This window comes from Mytilus trossulus, unplaced genomic scaffold (assembly GCF_036588685.1).
Source record: "Mytilus trossulus isolate FHL-02 unplaced genomic scaffold, PNRI_Mtr1.1.1.hap1 h1tg000122l__unscaffolded, whole genome shotgun sequence".
NCBI lineage: Eukaryota > Metazoa > Mollusca > Bivalvia > Mytilida > Mytilidae > Mytilus > Mytilus trossulus.
Genome location: NW_026963298.1, coordinates 1,294,726 through 1,315,022, shown reverse-complemented (window position 1 = coordinate 1,315,022; position 20,297 = coordinate 1,294,726). Strand labels below are relative to the sequence as shown.

Below are 20,297 nucleotides of genomic sequence, written 5' to 3'. Positions count from 1 at the left end.
AATCTGATTAGTCGTCCAATCAAATTACTTGTATTAAACTTTACTTCACATTATAAACATGAAGTTTTATTTAATGCAACAATCCATGAAATGTTATCGCAAATAAGAAGGAATATATTTTTTTCCATCCCAGCATTGTTATGGAACAATTCTATTTTACAGGTTAAAATGTATTATCAAAACCATAACGATCAGTTCAAAAGTTTCCATTTTGTATGACGTCACGTTTATGTATCAATATCATTCATAAGTTAAGCGTAATTTGTGTTATGTCTAATTGATAAGTTTTTCGATATTTTTTCCTTTTAGAAATGTAATATATTATTTGAATTTAGAATAGGAATAGATTTCAAGCATTAATTAAATAAATGCTTTTCTATGCATAGGGACACACACTGTTCTGTTTGTTAACATGTTCTGGCATTGTACGTTGCTATGTAAACAAAGTAACGTTCAATCTCGTTTAAATCTCCAGGATAACATTTTGCCCTACAATATTAGCCCTAACCAGTTATTCGAGTGTAGCGTAATACAAGCGTATTCCAGTTAAGGAGCCTTGTATGTTACGATTTGAACAGTAGCCAGTAGTTTTTGACTGCCACAAAATACGGATATTACTTTATAATTTAATTTATGATGTAACGCGTCTTCTGATTGGCTGACGTTATTTTGTTATGAGCCCATAGACATAATTTAGTCATGTGACCGTGACGTCATCAACGTTTTTCATGGTGTTCTACGGTTTAAAATGGAATTTAGAATTAAATTATAAGAAATGACTAGTATTTTTTCTGTCTATTCGAAATAACATAAAAAATGTGGTGCACACTGTTAAATTACCCGCTACGCGCTATTCGGTGTGAACCATTTTTTTTTTATTTTATTTCTTCATAGACAGAAAAAATATTACAGTCATTCCTTAAATAAAAAAGTAGCTGTTTTCACATTAAGCAACACAAACAGAAACGAACTATAAGATAACAACTGTAATTTTGACTTGGTACAGGACATTTAAGGAAAAATGATGGGTTGAAACTGGTTTTGCAGCTAGCCAAACCTCGCGCTTTTATGGCAGTTAAATATAAATAAAGGCAACCGTAGTATACCGCTATTCGAAGTTCATAAATCGATAGAGAAAAAACAAATCCGGTTTACAAACTAATGTTAAATATAACACTAAAATGACAACATTACATGACAAGACTACAGTACAAATAAATGCAAGAACATTCAGGACAGAGAAATTCACAAATAGTCATTACAATGAGATATTTCCATATGCTGATAGTCATCAAAGTTAATAGGTAATTCAATACACCATACGTTTTTTTGTCTACATTAGACTCACCAGTGACGCTCTGATCAAAATAGTAATTAAGCCAAACAAGTATAAAGTCGAAGTACATTGATGACCTAAATTTCCAAAAAGTTGTGCTTAGGTTAACTAACCTTGCCTGGGATAAGAAAATCCGTTAGTATTTCGGATAATTCGTACTTTTGCAAACAGTTAATTTATAAAACACCCTTTCTGATTGGCTGAAAGTGTTCTGTCTATCAGCTCATTGACATATGTTTGTCATTGGACCTCGACGTCATCAACGTTTGTATCATTATTGACTGCTTTGTAGAATTAAATTAGAAGGACAGACTTAAACATTGTTTCTGTCACTTTTTAATAACACGTGTTCTAGAAAATTTTAGGTACCATAATACAGACCACTTAGTGAAGTTATGCAATGGAATGGAATGGTTAAAAATGGCTTCTGTTACAATGAAAATTGAGAAAATATATAAAATAAATTAAAATTCTGAATAGTTTATTATAAGAGCCAACATAATGAAAGTTTATACAAATGTTGGAAGTAGTGCCCTGAGGTACTAACAGTACTTAGCAATTGAAAAATGGCTGTCATTGCCATGAAACCTAAAGATAATGTAAACATTGGGAAAAAACATCAAAGCAGCATTTTCTTAAGGAATATTAGATAAAACTCAAAGAAATTTCATGAATATGTGACATGGCATAACTAAATGTTAAAACTGTTGTTGGAATTTTTGAAATTGACACATTTACCATGGAAACAGCAAAAATATCAAAAATTTTAAAATGCTCAAAACTTATTGAAAATTGATATAAGTTTAAACAGACAAGTTTCACATCTTCCTATATCTAAGTAACGATTGGACTTTTGAACTTAGAATTTGCAAAATGGCCGCCGTTGGCATGGAAACTTCAACAATGTGAAACATTGAAAAATGCCCTTAACTTCAGAAAATTTACAGACAGATAGGTTGAGATGTTTTTTTTTGTGTTTTGACTATTTAAAAATTCTCAAAATGGTTGAAGTTTAGTGACAATGTGGTTTGGGTGCCATCTGCTATTGCTTGCAATGACAAACCTAGTAATCTTTCTTATTGTTTCACAGTTTTTTGTCCAGAAAATTTCTCGGAATTGTATGAACCAATGATGATTAAACTTTACCGTAATGTTAACACCCATTGTAGAAATGTGTAATCGAGGGTTTGCATTTCAAAGATGGCTGACGTTGTCATTGAAACAGATAGAATGTGAAAAATCGGAAAGTCCTTCAAATTGAATCAAACTTTGTGTAAGTATTAATAAGTATGTGAAGACATGACATCGATTTTTTTAATTTTCAAAATAATAATAATAATAATAATAATAATAATAAATTCTTTATTTAAAGAGGGTAAACACAGTTGTGACCGCCGTTGTCATAGAAGCATAGAAGCAGTTTAAATGCGAAATTTTGTGTCGATGCATATCATATTATTTTCATTCAATATATACAAATTTCAAAATGGCTGCCGTTAAGTGGCAAATGGCAGACCAGGTGACATCCGCTGTTGCTCACAATGACTTCTAGTTTGATTTGCTCTCCTCCTAAATAGGTGTGAAATATTTGTCACTTGACAGTTAACAAAAACAAGATATGAAATAATTCATAAAACAAAATAAACTATGTTTAATTCATAAAATCTCCCTCTAAAAAAAACTTTACTTAAAACCGTTAAAATTAACAAAATCCCTTAAAATATTATCAACTGGCTTTGTTCTGTAATAGTTTTCTTACAATTTTGTCCAGTCCAACATAACTAAGATTATTTATATCCCTACTACTAACACGTGGTTGTAACACGTAAAACAACACGGCTAATACACCTCCCATAAATATTATGAACTCCATCCGGGTAAACATCTCATGACTCGTGGACGATATATCTGAAATTATAACATAAAACATATTTGATAATTTTCACTAATTCTTCATCAATTTATCCCTTTCTGGGCCCATTGTATAACAAAAATTATCACGGTGTGATTCGTTTGATCTCAGCTCTTTATTGGGTAGCATCCGAATATGACGTCGAATTTTCTTGCTTTCCTCTGAATTTACTATTTTGACGGCATGATAAAAAGGCGACCATGTCTGATGACTTTACATAAAAAGAACACATCTTTTTGAAGATCTATTGAAAAATAGAGGCTCTTAAAAGCATGTGTCGCTCACTTTTGTCTATGTGCATATTAAACAAAGGAAACAGAAGAATTCAAGACAAAATTAAGTTTTGGTGATGGTGATATGTTTGTAGATCATATCTTACTGATTATTTTTGCTTCTTACAATTTTCTCTATCTGTAATGAACTTGGACCTTTAGTTACAGAGGAAAACATTTTGTAAAAACAAAATTTACCAAATACTGAAAATTGTTAAAAATTTACTATAATACAAATAACGGTACTAATTTTCTTGCACCAGATGCGCATTTCGACAATACATGTCTCTTCAGAGATGCTCGTGGCCAAAATATTTGAAATCCAAAGCTTATATTAAAGATGAAGAGCTAATAATCCAAAAGGTCCAAAACGTATAGCCAAATCCGTGAAAGGAATCAGAGCTTTGCATAAGGGAGATACATTCCATAATTTATAATAATTTATTGTATTTTGTAACAGAAAATTTTAATAACACAAAAACCCGTATTTCATGTCAGTACCGAAGTACTGGCTACTCGGCTGGTGATACCCTCGGGGACTTATAGTCCACCAGCAGAGGCATCGACCCAGTGGTATTAATACAATTAACGGTATTAATTGTCTTGCACCAGATGCGCATTTCGACATGTCTTCTCAGTGATGTTCGTGGCCAAAATATTTGAAATCCAAAGCTTATATTAAAGATGAAGAGCTTATAATCCAAAAGGTCCAAAAAGTATAGCCAAATCCGTGAAAGGAATCAGAGCTTTGCATTAGGGAGATACATTCCTTAATTTATAATAATTTCTTATATTTTGTAACAGCAAATTTTAATAACACAAAAACCCGTATTTTCATGTCAGTACCGAAGTACTGGCTACTGGGCTGGTGATACATTCGGGGACGTAAAGTTCACCAGCAGAGGCATCGACCCAGTGGTAGTTATACAATAAACGGTACTAATTGTCTTGCACCAGATGCGCATTTCGACAATACATGTCTCTTCAGTGATGCTCGTGGCCAAAATATTTGAAATCCAAAGCTTATATAAAAGACGAAGAGCTAATAACACAAAAGGTCCAAAAAGTATAGCCAAATCCGTGAAAGATATCAGAGCTTTGCATGAGGGAGATACATTCCTTAAAGGGCAATAACTCTAAAAGGAACTGGCCATTTTGGTAATGTTGACTTATTTGTAGATCTTAATTTGCTGAACATTATTGCTGTTTACAGTTTATCTCTATCTATAATGGTATTCAAGATAATAACCAACTAGAGGCTCTCAATTATGTTAAATCAACGAATATAAACTAATTATAGATACCAGTATTGACATTCTGTATTTGGACCAGACGAGCGACTGTCTACAAAATACTCACCAGTAATGCTCGAATTAAAAAAGTAATAAAAGTCCAAATACAGTAGTATATTCACTGATAATATTCTCTAGGGCCAAATGGCGATAATTAGAATGACAATTAAGAAGCAGCGTGTTTATTTGTATTCCATATGAATAATGATACAAAATATATATTGGTTTTTCATAAATCATAGACTGATATTAGAGAGAAGTAACTCAAAGAAAGTGAATCAAAGTGCGTAAAGTACTACATAAGAATAATGTTCCAGTCAAGAAAATGTATTAAAAAATAGTGTTTCCGATCAACGGTGATAAACCTGAATTATAGTTCCCTGAATGTTGCGATATCTTTTTAGTTTTTTTTAGTTGTAACCGAAAAAAACACACAAGAAATCCAATAAACAAGCATACAAAAACTAACAAGAATACAACATGAATTGATTTTTTTTTGGAAATTTAGCAATCAATAATTTAGTATTTTTTTATATTTTGGACGTTAGACGTTAGACGTAAGCAAACGATTCCTTGATATTTTGATTTATATCGAAATATTTCCGATTTCTTTATCTTGGTATGACAATCAATTTGAATTTCAAAGGTTTTATTCTATTTTTATTGTGGCAGGACAAGTGCCGTTTCTTACCTTTAAATGGTGCTTTTGAATCGTCTTGTTGCTTCTTCACGTGCCAGATATATGTAGCAATCAAAACACAAGTACCAAATAAAACAGGAAGAATGTTAATAGATTCACTTTCTAGTATTTGATGCAATAAGTGTCCCATCATAAGATACCCGGATGTCTCTAAAACTGTTTTTGTACACATCACGTGATTATATAATAAGTATAACACTGTCAAAGAAGCTAAACCAGACATAGATGACACTAGCATAAACGTCCCCAAGTTAGACTTGTTCGTAAATTCTAAAACGGGTACAACCACAACAATAGTTCCGGCAAAGAATATACCAATAGCTCTCAAACGTAGTGTGACCTTAATATTTTGATCTTTAAAATGTTTAAGGCATATCAGCTTTAACACAGTTGCAAAAACAGAGGAAAACGATAAGTAATCTATTCTATGCATGGTGAAATCTTTATTTACACCAAGCGATACAAACAATGCGCCTAGAGACAGCAGACCAGTGGTAACCATGGTGATATGCTGTATTCGAGCTCCTTTACAAATAACAAGACAGATCAGTACAATGATTGGTATAAAAGGTGGATATATGTTCGTCCCTCTGTCTACAAGAGGTACATTGTCGTAATATTTCAACAGACCACTTGATAGTACATGGAGGAAAAAGAAAATTGTAATCGCTTCGGAATTGTCAACAATCATTCGGAACTCCTCGGTTTTGAACGCTACTAGAATGAATACCAGTTCAATGGCTGCTGAAGCAAGGAGACTTTTTATGGTCCATTTGTTTTTAAACAGATCCTCTCCTTCTGTCAAACATTTAGTACCGTTCCATTGTAAAAATAAACTCCCAAATATTAGTCCGATTATTGCAAGTTGTTTCAATTTCGGTTCCAACTTCCTGAAAAACGATTGTAAAGAAATATAGATTCATTAATTTGGATAAATAACACTTTTAATAAATATCTATATTGCAAAATTACACCCATTAGGGTCAAGCAATACAATCAAACAATAATTTTATAATTCATAATGCAATACAATGAAATACAATGTAATACAATGAAATACAAAATAATACAATACAATATATGGAATAATAGAACAGTAGAGTTCAATTATAAATGTATGTAAAACACCACACCAGCATAACCTTGCCTGACACGGGTCTGACTCCCTCAGTTCTAAAGACTGTTTAATGAAGACTCCAATATGACAAACAAGTTCAGGAATGGGGTTTAGAATGTGTTTAAGTTTATTGAATGCATCAAGATGTTGAAATAATGGTACATAGTCTTTTAGATAAGCAAAAAGATTAGAACGCAAAGATATGTTAATGTCACAATACAAAAAGAAATGAAATTCATCATGTAGGACTTCACATTGTTAACATAATCTTTGTGCTCTTGAAATGTTTCTGTACCTTCCTAATTCAATGCCTAGGGAATGGTCACTTAGTCTAAATTTTGAGAGTAACTGCCTATGTATAAAATTATTGCAATTTAAATATTCCTCAGACTGACAATTATTTTTGAATTTCCCATAAAGACAAAGTTTGGATGAGGAATCCATTTTTGAAAGTTTAATTAAAGTATTTTTTTCATATTCCTCTGGAACACACTTTTTTATATTGACGTTAAGCACGTTATTCAAGGGGTACAATCAAAATCACGTGATGGATATACACACACCGGAAGTAACAGTCGAGCAGACCGCTTGAAAGGTAAGTAGTCGTATTTACTTGTTTATATCAATAAAATGTAATAGATAAGGTAGTGCACCGAATGTCGGATGCTATCTAGTTTTGAAATACACAATTATCCTTGCTGGAAATCGTGCAGTTAATGCTAACACTTCGACACAGTTCCAAAATTTCACCAGATAACACACACACCTCATATGTTTTTATAACAAAATTTCTGAAAAGTCAATGTTATGGGAGTCTTTAGTGGAAAAAGATTGCATTTTTTAATTCATCATCGTTAATTTTGATTTTATCAATCAAATAATTACGATAAATGGTCGTTTGACAGGAGAATGGCCGATTTTCACAAATGATACCACACACATCCCATTAATTTAACGGATAACACACACACACACACACAAACCGAAACTGAAGGTATGTACAAAGTTTCAAGCAAAGTCAATGATGTATTTTATTACATTATACTAAAAACATAAGAACAATTTAATATAAGCCTTAACCTATATAACATTTTAATTGAAAAGCAATCTCTCATCGCTTTAATTTTCTTATATGTCGCGTGGTGTATCTTACAAAACCTGGTTAGAGGTCTTAAAAATTTATACAAGTGAACTCGGAATGGTGTTCTGTTCGACAAATCATTTTGCAGCTTTCACGACCTTGATTGTTTATCGAATGTTTATCGAAGGGACTTAACGCATTTGTATAACGAAGGTCGAACAGGTTTGATTAACATACAGAACCGAAATCATCTCATTTGCATATCAATATACATACATAAATTTCAGTTTTCCTACCTTAAAAGGGCTTTATAGCCAGTCATAGTCGTTAACATCTCCCGTAGTAGTAACTCACGCATGACACGAACATATCTTAAAACAGAAGCGATGAAAGAAGTTTTTAAATAGATTATATCTATTGTTAGATTATTTATATTTTTCTTATATTCATTTAAAAAAAATCAACTTTCTTTCTATTTATTTATAGAATATGTCACATTTGTGCAAGCACTGTGGAAAGAATTTAAAGGTCGAATTACAATCACAAGTCGCACAAATGTTGCCGCAAATACTAGCCAAAATTTCATTATGTATGCGAGATAAACTTAAATAATGAAAGGTTTAGACTATAAACTCATGGAGACAACCGCTTAGTACGAACATGCATGATCATGATGATTGTTTGTTTTTACGTTCTTTGCGATTAGCTTAAATAATGTGTGTGTGTTATCCGTTGTTTTTTTCGGTGTGTGTGGTATCATTTTTGAAAATTGGATTTTCAACAATAAACCAAGCGTTTATCGTAAAAAAAAATATTGTATAAATCAATAGTAACGGTGTTGAATTGAGACATGCATTTATTTTGCCAAACAAATCATAAAGAAAACAATTTTATGAAATTTTGATTAAAAATATTCAAAGTGTGTGGTTATCCGTTGAAAAAATATTGAGTGTGTGTGTTATCCGTCGAAAATTTGGAACTGTATCGAAGTGTTTGCAATAACTACACGCTTTCTAGCAAAAACAATTGTGTATTTTAAAACTACATACTATCCGACATTCGGTGTGCCAACTTATTATTCAAAATTTAATTGATATAAACAAGAAAATGCAACTACTAATCTTTCAAGCGGCGAGTTCGACTGTAACTTCCGGTGTGTGTATATCCATCACGTGATTTTGATTGTACCCCTTGTTATTGCGTCAATGCCGTGAAATGCGACAGAGCAATTTGATAAACAGCTCTTCTATGAAAACTAACTAGTTCAGCTTTATGAAATTTATATCCATAGATTAGGCAGGTATTACTGTTTCCAAAAATATTAAAAATATTCTTTAACTTTTCATAATAGTTTCAAATAATGTTACAAATATTACGAAAACTTCAAAAATATGCGTGTCAGACGTAACAAATTATTCGCAAAATAACTTTTGCGGGAATTTTGTGGTCTAATAAAAAGTTTAAAATCCGCGAAAATTCGCATGAATGATAAACGTCTAATATAATTTATGACACCATTGCTGGTTTTTTTGTGTCGATCGAACGGTAAAAATTCATTTTTTCAAAACTGAATATTCCTCGCCATGGTCAGGTTTCTGAAAATGGTAAGTTATCAAAATTTATCGCTTTTTAAAATATCAGATGATATAAAATTTTGTTTTTATAAATTATTCCTACAAATGTGCTTAGATAGACCATTTCAAATCCGGAATTTTACAGCACTCGCACCACAAATAAAAACGTATTGGCCTTGGGAAAATGTCTTGCAAGATTGTCCAATGTCGAATTTCGCAGCTTTTTACATAAACACTGTCAGTTTCAACGTCATTTTTTTAAATATTCAATTTGTAGCATATAAAACAGTGCTTTTCGTAATTGTGCTTTCACCCCACAATACGATAACATACTTTTTGATAAGCTGTTAAGTCGAAATGACTTCGTTTTTTAACAAATCAAATGTCTTGCAAGTTTGTCCACTGAGCAATTTTTTTACGTTTTGAACGTTTTCGATTCGGGACGCTATACATATTTATGTGTTTCAAATATTTCTAAAAGTTTGTTCTTTGTTTTGGTGTAAAACACCACATCATGTATAAGCGACATTTGTTGTATTTTATTGACCTGTCATCAAAGGTAGGAGAAGCCGGACATCAGGCGACCTTAAGTTAAAATAGTTGCAATAACTGTCGATTAGGATCGGAGTCGAACAAATCTCGCCACGAGCGTATCTTAAAATTACCATGCTTTTTATCACTTTATATGAACTGAATAATTAGGCCAATCATCCTTCTACATTTGTCCTAGGCCATCGAATTTGAAAGCAGTTCGTATTATCATATGATATATGAACGATATTTCATTGTTTTTAAATAACAAGTAGGGTTCGATTTTATGTTTTAAGATCAGAGGACAAAACAAAATAACCAAATTACAAATTTCGAAAATAGATAGAATCATAGAAACCACGATAAGATCTGCAATATATAAAAGAAGTTATAATCAAAAAGAAAATGAATAATCATCTAAAATGTAAAAAAAAAAATTTGGTAATTTGTCAATAAATAGGTTGAATATTAATTACAGAAAAGAAGAATTTCATATCCGAGACAGAGAGAATTAAATATTGTAAAGAGATAAAGAAAAGTTACAATAAATATAAAGAAAAATACAACACAAGCCGAATCAGAAGTCCGAAAAGTTCATTTGATTGCGTATCTACCAGTAGCAAATATTTCATACATATTCAAGACTTTGAAGTATCCATATCGATCGATTACAATCAAAACGAACAAAGTATACTCGATTACCGACGTAAAGCGTCAAATTTTGACGTTACCAATTGGGACGCAATATCGTGCGTAACGTCATAAAAATTACATTTTAACATGTTTTTTGATTGTTTAAAAGGTACATTATTATTAGAGTAATTTTATGGGGTTTTTTTCATTTCTTTAATTTTTTTATCTGCAAATGAGTACCAAGAATAAATTCCTTCTGAATGTAAATTTATGTTTGTTTGTAGAGATTCTTTAACCAGGGGATTAATATCAATACAATTTATTCTATAAAAATACATGAGTGTTTGAGTTTTTATATAAGAGTCCAAAGTAAATCTACCTAATTCTGATCCAGCACCTATGTTAGTGGCTGTCTTTTTCAGTCCTAATACTGCTTTACAAAATTTAGAATGAACCTTCTCAAAGGGATATTTTTCTGCTAATGCAAGAGTATCACAAAATGTATTATTTACTTCAGCTTTATTAGATGCCCTATAAGCTGACTGAAAATTATCCATAAACCAAATTTCAGAGTTGTATGTCAAAATAGGTCTTATAAGAGTATCAAATAATTTACATGACAAATTAGTGGGAACAAAATTAAAATTGGACATATATTTACTCAATAACAATAAAACTTTAATGCCTTTTTTAGACAGCTCTTCAGTAGTTTTTGTAAAATTTCCCCTATAGTTAATAATATTCCCTAGAAATTTAAAGTCCTTACCTTCAGTCAAAAATTTATTATTAAACAAGAGGGATGGGGATTGTTTATAAATATTCTGAAAAACTAGAATTTTAGTCTTGTTTGTATTAACACTCAACTGCCATTTAGTGCAATATTTATTTAGTTTATCTAATGCGTTTTGGAGCCCCTGGTGTGTCTCGGACAGTAACACTAAATCATCTGCATAGCTGAGAGTTTGGATACTTGAAGTATCAAGAACTGGAGGGTTACAATTTACATCAAAAATTTAATGTAAATCATTTATATAACGATTAAACAAAGTAGGACTTAAACTGTCCCCTTGTCTTACACCTCTAATTATTGGAAAAAACAAAGCGTGTTCATTGCCAATCTTCAGTGCAGACTGGGATAAACTATACATATTTTTCAAAGTAGTATAAAATTTCACACCAACACCATCATGTATCAATTTATACAACAGGCCATTATGCCAAACAGAGTCAAAAGCACCACGCAAATCTACAAAACAAGCAAACAGCTTTTTCTTTCTTTTTTTCAAATATTTAGTGACAAGAGTTTTTAAAATAAATATGCTATCAGATGTTCTGTGATTTGAACGAAATCCAAATTGATGACTCAGGAGAACTTATTTTCATAATGCTTTACTAGTCTTTTATTCAAAATAGAGCTATATAATTTTGCTAGACAGTTTAAAATCGAAATGCCTCTATAGTTACACATGTCTTCTTTATCTCCAGACTTATGAATTAAAACAATAAATGCTTTTCTCCAGCTGGTGGGGTAAATACCAGATGATAAAATAAGATTAAAAAGTTTAACTATGGCTGTAACTGTAACAATGCTACTATATTTTATAATTTCATTAGATATTAAGTCAGGTCCAGCACTTTTCCCTGATTTTAATTCTTTTATATAGTTCTTTACATCTGATATTGAAAATGGACTATCAGTACAAATATTATGTTCTAAAGTACTCTCAAGCATATTTAAATCTTTTTTAACTTTTTCTTTAAAAGAGTTATCATATTTTTCAGCCTGACCGAGATTTTGAAAATGTTCTTCATAGTTATTTATTTTAATATTTGAACAATCATCCTGTTTAGTGTCTTCATTTTTTTATTTTTTTTTAGGAGTTCCCAATATTTTTTTGGGTCATTTTCTTGCAAATTTGTTAATGTTTCATATAAGTTCTTTTTAAATACAATTTTCTTTCTCTTTACTAATTTTTTACTTTTTTAGCATGTGTAAAAAAAATACATTTTAGCTCTAAATTAAATGGTTCTCGTCTCAGTTTAGCTCCTTTTGCTTTAATAGTTTTTTTAAGATCACGTACTTCATGGTCAACCCATGGTTTTCTGTTTAGTATTTTTTGTTTAACTTTTTTATATCTTACAATTTTTCATGATTTATTTGCTAGGCTCTCAAAAATATTTTTTTATATTAGAAGTTGTCTTGTCAATTCCTGAAAAAGTTTGTTCAAACTGTGAGTCTTCAAAATCTCTAATTTGTTGTTTAATAAAATTTTCCCCTAGTACTTCAATCATTTTGTCTCTTGGTGTATTCTCCCTTCTATATTTCACTCCTATCTGAATAACGTTTTTATGACTTATATGTTCTGTGTGATATATATCACATTTCAGTATAACAGATATAGGGACATGATTTAATACATCGGCAAAAAATGTATATATCTTGTTTTATTTATATACAAGTCACATTACCTGAAGATCTGCAGAAGCAGTGAAAGTACCAGTAAAAAAGTGATGCATTGAAACCGTTATTATCTTTTAATAATTTTCTTATATCGGCTACCAGCATACGGACTTTACTTAACTTTTTCGTATATCCTGACAAGCTGGTTTTGATGTAAGCGAGTGGAACAATGTCTGCACAGAATCAATAATGGTAGTAAGTGTAACCTAAAATTGACCATGACTTTCAATGTATATAGACGTAAGAAGACCATGACTTTCAATGTATATAGACGTAAGAAGATGTAGTATGAGTGCAAATGAGACAACTCTCCATCCAAGTCACAATCTCTTAATTCCATTATAGGTCAAAGTACGGCCTTCAACAGGGAGCCTTGGCTTATATCAAACAAAACGGCAAGCTATAAGCATTTTTTGTGGTGATTTATATTTTTTAGTTGAATCAAGTTTTTACCTTTACTGCCACTGTAAGTTTTTATTTCTTCTGTGCACGATACAAATTGTAGTATTGCTCGATTTGGTAAATAAACATGTAAAGTGTTATTACCAAACCAAAATTAGTTTGACAGTAAGGATCCAGAAACAATGTTTGAAAAATGGTGACTAAATGACTAAGTTAAACACAGTTTTTGCGATACTACCTCTAACATATGTAACAGTGATGAGGGGGAGGGTTGGGATCCCTCTAACATGTTTAAGCCCGCCACATTATTTAGGTATGTGCCTGTCCCAAGTCAGGAGCCTGTAATTCAGTGGTTGTCGTTTGTTTATGTGTTACATATTTGTTTTTCGTTCATTTTTTTACATAAATAAGGCCGTTAGTTTTCTCGTTTGAATTGTTTTACATTGTCTTATCGGGACCTTTTATAGCTGACTATGCGGTATGGGCTTTGCTCATTGTTGAAGGCCGTATGGTGACCTATAGTTGTTAATGTCTGTGTCATTTTGGTCTTTTGTGGATAGTTGTCTCATTGGCAATCATACCACATCTTCATTTTTATATATTCATGCCAAAATACATCTTCTCTTTTGTCGGGTTGTTGTCTCTTTTGCATATTCACTATTTCCATTCTTAATTCATAATTATCAAGTTTCATATTCGAACTCCAAGGAGTTTGAAAGGTAGAAAACACATGTGATGACGGATTGAATGACAGACGGACGGACGGATTACTTAACGGACACATGGACGGATGGATAGACACATGGATTTTTGTAAACACTGAAATACGACTACCAAACAAACCAAGATGTACAAAAGGCAAAGAACATGTATTGGGGGTTTTCTTCAACATGCAATTCAAATACAAACATTTCGGGAATTATTAAACGATAAACATTTAATTTTTAAATTTTATAAAATCAGAAAATATCTCCATTATATGATAGCACTCACTTTGATCACTATTAGAATTAATAAGCCTTACTGCCAAGCTTTGTTTTAATCAGCTTATTAGTTTGACAGAAATCAAGTATAAATTAAAATGAAATCTACAGCGATTTGTGCAAAATTTTGTCCAAACATACAAATCACGCCACATTATGAAAAAACACAGTGTACAGCAATAAATTCTCCTGTAAAGAATGATAAAATATTTATCTACTCTACATTTAAATATTGATACACATTGATAATGATTCTGAGATGAAGAACACCACAATGTATCCTTTTGTTTTCATAACAAGATCCCTTTGGGTCCATTTATACCTATAACTCCCTCAAAATTTGTACTTTTTAGGCTAATAGATCAAAATTTTAAGGTTACTATCACCCATTTGTGAATGAAATGTGACAATAAATGAGTTATTGAATTGTTCAAGCTGAAAGCATGAACTATCCATATAAAAGTTTTGCGACTCAATTGCGGTTTCAATAAGGCCTTACGTAAAGCTTAAGTTTAAGCAGCTTTCATATAATAGATTTCTCTTAATAAATAATGTGTTGTTACTGTTTCAAAAAGTTAATTCGAAGTTACTTAGGATCAAGTTTTCTTTTACAGCACAATATTGGAAATAAGAAAAAAAAGTCAGAAAAAAATACTAAAAGCACTGGCTTGCTCTACCTACTTATATTCATGGAAAAGTCATATGGGAGAGCCCTATTTCAAGCCAATTTTCCCTCAAATATGGTTTCATTTTCAATATTTTCGTGAAATTACAAGTGTTTTTGTGTTAAAATTTTTGTATGTAAACAGAGGGGGGATCAAATAAAAATAGTGAAATATTATGGGGGGATCAATAAATTGTATATGTTTGATTTCAAAATGACCAGCCCCCCTCCCAGGTAAATAATGATAAGTTCCTTCAAAGATGGAACATTATAATGTTTACTCTTTCGTACCATATGGAAAAATTAAAATATAACTATATACCATTTCGTACCATGCATATGTAAAATGGAACATTATTATGTTTACTCTTTCGTACCATATGAAAAAAATAAAATATATACCATTTCATACCATGCATATGGAACATTATAATGTTTACTCTTTCGTATCATTTTGAGATTTTAATGTATACCATTTCGTATCATGTATATGGAACATTATAATGTTTACCCTTTCGTACCATATGGAATATCAAAATGTATACCATTTCGTACCATACATATGGAAGAATTAAAATGTATACCATTTCGTTCCATATTGAAGAATTAAAATATATACTATTTCGTACCATGCTTATGGAACATTATAATGTTTACTCTTTCATATCATTTGGAGAATTTATCATTTCGTTGCATATGTAGGATAATAATGTTGAACATTGTAAGCTATTTTTGAAATTAATTATACTTGTTGGTACGAAATGCTACAGCCATTTTTTCCATACGGTACGAAATTGGTCCTTATGGTACGCAATAGTTTCTTACGCTACGAAATAATCTATGGTCATGGAAGGAAATTGCAAGTTCCTGGTGCGATATTGTTATTTTTAGGTTCAAAATGGCAATGGTACCAAATGGTTATTGTACCAAATGACTATAGCTACCACATATCATTCTCATATCACGAATTTGCAAAAGTGTTCAATAAAGTCAACCTTCAAATCCACTATAATAAATCAATACTTTCACCACTATCATATTGCTGACCAATATCAGCCCTCTGTATACAAATGTAATTCTCGAATGTATACGCTATCTAAAGCCGCGAATGAATACGTTTATAGTTTGATACTTGCATCACTCCGGGCCTCGAAAATAGTTAACTAATATCAGCCCTCCATACATTTATCTAAAGCCGCATATGCATACGATATCGTTTATAATTTGATATTTGCATCACTCCGGGCCTCGAAAATAGTTAACTAATATCAGCCCTCCATACATTTCTCTAAAGCTGCGAATGAATACGATATCGTTTATAATTTAATACTTACATGATAAACGTTGGTTCTTGTTTCATACCGTTCCCTTATTTTCCACAAAAATGATTAATGCTTAAACCCATTGATCTCATATATCTACAATAAATAAAATACATACATTGACGTATAGTTATCAACAAAAATGGTGGATATTATAATAAAGATCAATGCCTTTGGTTAAACAAGGTTTTAACTATTTTATTTTATTTTCTTTAAACATTACAACAGATTTACATGTAATTTATTTAATGGATTCACGGATTTAAACTTGATTTGGACATAACATCTATTTATACCATACATTAACCAAATAAAACTCTTATGACATTTTACAAGTATCAACAAAATTACGGATACAAATCTTTAAAAGTTTAGCTCATTCCCATATTTTCAATCATTCCTAGGTCCTAGAGTTTTCTGTATTTTAATATAATTCGTGTTTCCCCATTTCCAAATATCTTGAAGCTTGTCTCCCCTTTCCCATTCCAAAATTATGATATACTAGTATCATCATAAGTATATGTAGCTGTTTACATTAGAACTATAAAGCATATATATCATATGCACAAAAAGATTTAGAACGTTTCCGTAATTAGTTCATCACCATATTTTCAACATATGCTATTACATGTATTAGATAGAAAGTGTTCAGTGTCAATATCAATCAACCACTATCGTTACGATTATCTTCTCAGTTTTTATTATCGAAAATACGATAATCATTTTTTGTAGTTACGATTATCATTCCGAATTTTTCGACGGCAATTTTCTAGGCACATAGACAATTATAGTGCACTGTTACGATTCAAATATGATGTAATGGTATAGAAAACCCTTGCAACTGAGTAACTATTAACAAAAACATGCTTCATTAAAGAAAAAATGACTAAAAGTAATACCCTATTTCTGCTGTCGCCGCTAACTAAACACTACAGCCATTGCATAAGTAAGGTTGCAGTGACAGAGATAAAGGAAGTTCGGAAATGTTAACTGCTACTGAAAATGACGGTGAATGCATGTTTTGAGGCGGTGGGACCGGGGGGGGGGGGGGGGGGATTTGCCTTGGAGTGCAGGGAGAGCAGCTCCATGTGATACCGTTTTATTGTGAAAAAACATGGATATGGATAGTACAGACCAGACCAATTCCTCGGTCACTGAGTAGCAGCGCTCTTACAAAAAAAAAGAAAACGAATAACTTTTGTGTTTCAACAAGTTATACGATCTCGTCTGAAGCCTCGTACTATAAAGACAGTATTCTTACGGGGTAAGCCAGGAGATCAACTTGTTATTTTAACGTCCTTATTCGTCAGGACGCATAAAATGCACCGATCTTCCTTTCTTGTGGGATGCGGAGGGTGAAAGGATGAAATATTTTCTCCGAACAAAACAAACATATTAACTTTAACTTAAAAAAAAAAAATCTTTTCAATAACGGACAAGACCAATAAAAAAAAAAAATAGCTCGACGGTGCCTTACTTAAGAAAAACAGTAGTTTAAAATTACTCACATGTTATAATCGAATCTTACACGTATTTATCCATGACAAACACAAATAATCGTGAAATATTATCTGATGTCACTGTAACAGATGATGAAGACGTCAATCTATGTCACGTGACTTTCGTCATGATTTATTTACAAAAGATTGATGATCATCTTTAAAGAAAAATCAATCGATCGAAATCTGTTGTTTAAATCTTCTTTTTTTTTTTAATTATTCTAAATATCTAATATGATATCTATATCAGGGGCAGATCAAGTTAGTCGAAGTTTGTTGGTTTTTAAAACTCTAAATAGAAATATTGTGAGTCGTCTATACTTATGTGTTGTTTCATTTTAAAACCATTCGAAGGAAAAAACTGGCACTGTAAAAATGATAGGGACAGAAATTTGCCTTGAAAAAGTTCATCTTCAAACCAAAAGATATTTGTCAATGAAAGAGAGAGGAAGGGAGAGAAAGACAAAAAGGGGGATGGATGACAACAACTTGCAATATTCACGACTTATCTTTTTTAACACAGTCTGAAAAAACTGACAGGCTATATTTCTAACAGACTGTAAATAAGTATATGGTCAGAAAATAATGACCAGATTTTGAACAGACTATATATATATACAGACCATATTTCGAACATACTGTGTATACTATACGGTTAAAGACTTGTATAAGTACGGTATTAGAATAACATACTAATCAGATTTCTCAGTAACAGACAGCATACGTACGGGGTATTGGTCCGATTATGAACAGACTGGTGTATAAGTACCGTTTGAGAATACGGACAAGATCTTTTACAAACTGGTGTATGCGTACGGTTTGAGAATACTGGCCTAATTTCTTACAGAGTTTTAACAAGTACGGTTTGAGAATACTGGCCGGATTTCTAAAGTGGCGGATCCAGTTGTGTGTGTGAGTGGGGGGGGGGGGGTGTACGTTAGTTGAAATCCCTCTTTCTCCTAGGTTGGGCCCGCTCGTAATCCGTCCCTGCAGACAGCGTATAAGTACGGTCAAAAGTTAGGAATGGATGGAGCCGTCCCTACAGACAGCGTATAAGTACGGACTCAGAGTAAGAATGACTGTGTCCGTCCCTACATACAGCTTTAAGTACGGGCTAAGAGTAAGAATGGCTGGATCCGTCCCTACAGACAGCGTATAAGTACGGTCTAAGATTAAGAATGGCTGGATCCATCCCTGCAGACAGCGTATAAGTACGGTCTAAGAGTAAGAATGACTGGATCCGTCCCTGCAGACAGCGTATTAAGTACGGTCTAAGGGTAAGAATGGCTAGATCTGTCCCCACAGACAGCGTATAAGTACGGTCTAAGAGTAAAAATGACTGGATCCGTCCCTACAGACAGCGTATAAGTACGGTCTAAGAGTAAGAATGGCTGGATCCGTCCATCCAGACAGCGTATGAGTGCAGACAGCGTATAAATACGGTCTAAGAGTAAGAATAGCTGGATCCGTCCCTGCAAACAGCGTATAAGTACGGTCTAAGAGTAAGAATGGCTGTATTCGTCCCTGCAGACAGTGTATAAGTACGGGCTAAGAGTAAGAATGGCTGGATCCGTCTCTGTAGACAGCGTCTAAGTACGGTCTAAGAGTAAGAATGGCTGTATTCGTCCCTGCAGACAGCGTATAAGTACGTGCTAAGGGTACGAATGGCTGTATTCGTCTCTGTAGACAGCGTATAAGTACGTGCTAAGGGTAAGAATGGCTGTATTCGTCTATGCAGACAGCGTATAAGTACGTGCTAAGGGTAAGAATGGCTGTATTCGTCTCTGTAGACAGCGTATAAGTACGTGCTAAGGGTAAGAATGGCTTGATCTGTCCGTGCAGACAGCGTATAAGTACGTGCTAAGGGTAAGAATGGCTGGATCCGTCCCTGCCGACAGCGTATAAGTACGTGCTAAGGGTAAGAATGGCTGGATCCGTCCCTGCCGACAGCGTATAAGTACGTGCTAAGGGTAAGAATGACTGGATCCGTCCCTGCCGACAGCGTATAAGTACGTGCTAAGGGTAAGAATGACTGGATCCGTCTCTGTAGACAGCGTATAAGTACGGTCTAAGGGTATTGAACAGATTATGAACAGACTGTGTACATGCTAAGTACGGTATAGAATAGAATATAGAATACAATAATATTATAAACAATAACATGTGCAATACACACACAATAAAAGATATAAAAAGGTATAAAAAGGCTGACAATATTTCTAAAAATAATCTCTGTAAAAGTACACCCTGAGAATGGTGGCCATGTCTAGACACGACACTCGATCTTTTGTAGAAAAAAATCAAACAAAATAAATCTTACTTACCTTCTTTAGTACGTCACTATTGATCTGTTACGTATGTTTTATCTCGATATTTAATATTATTGAATAGAAGATATCTATGTATTGATTTTAAGTTTGTAAAGTTACTTGAGCGCAGTCAGTTGTAAAATGATTTAAAATATTTAATCCTACAAAACAAGGATGTAAACACAATTATTGATGTTTCCGATATTTAT

General features: G+C 32.5%; 1 protein-coding gene across 2 annotated transcripts; it reads right to left on the bottom strand.

Moving 5' to 3' along the window:
* Window positions 1-2,865: 2,865 nt before the first annotated feature.
* LOC134700110 (uncharacterized) lies at window positions 2,866-20,222 on the bottom strand. Of its 2 annotated transcripts, none has more exons than XM_063561483.1 (4): window positions 17,789-17,832; window positions 16,293-16,376; window positions 5,504-6,402; window positions 2,866-3,244 (listed from the first exon to the last, which is right to left on the bottom strand). In XM_063561483.1, exons 2-4 carry the CDS (start codon window positions 16,316-16,318, stop codon window positions 3,063-3,065), a joined length of 1,107 nt encoding a protein of 368 aa, XP_063417553.1. In that variant the 5' UTR covers window positions 16,319-16,376; window positions 17,789-17,832; the 3' UTR covers window positions 2,866-3,062. The 2 variants fall into 2 exon arrangements, with proteins under 2 accessions (XP_063417553.1, XP_063417552.1); XM_063561482.1 differs by lacking the exon at window positions 17,789-17,832 and adding an exon at window positions 20,104-20,222 and having other exon boundaries at window positions 2,868-3,244.
* Between the last annotated feature and the right edge of the window lie 75 nt (window positions 20,223-20,297).

Excerpts from the sequence above, each read along its gene's own strand:
- LOC134700110 (XM_063561482.1), bottom strand. The coding sequence starts at position 16,318 with ATGAAACAAGAACCAACGTTTATCAT. Across the intron at positions 6,403-16,292 it reads CAAGAACCAACGTTTATCAT|GAAGTTGGAACCGAAATTGA; the intron begins GTAAGTATTAAA and ends ATCGTTTTTCAG. Across the intron at positions 3,245-5,503 it reads TTCAAAAGCACCATTTAAAG|ATATATCGTCCACGAGTCAT; the intron begins GTAAGAAACGGC and ends TTATAATTTCAG.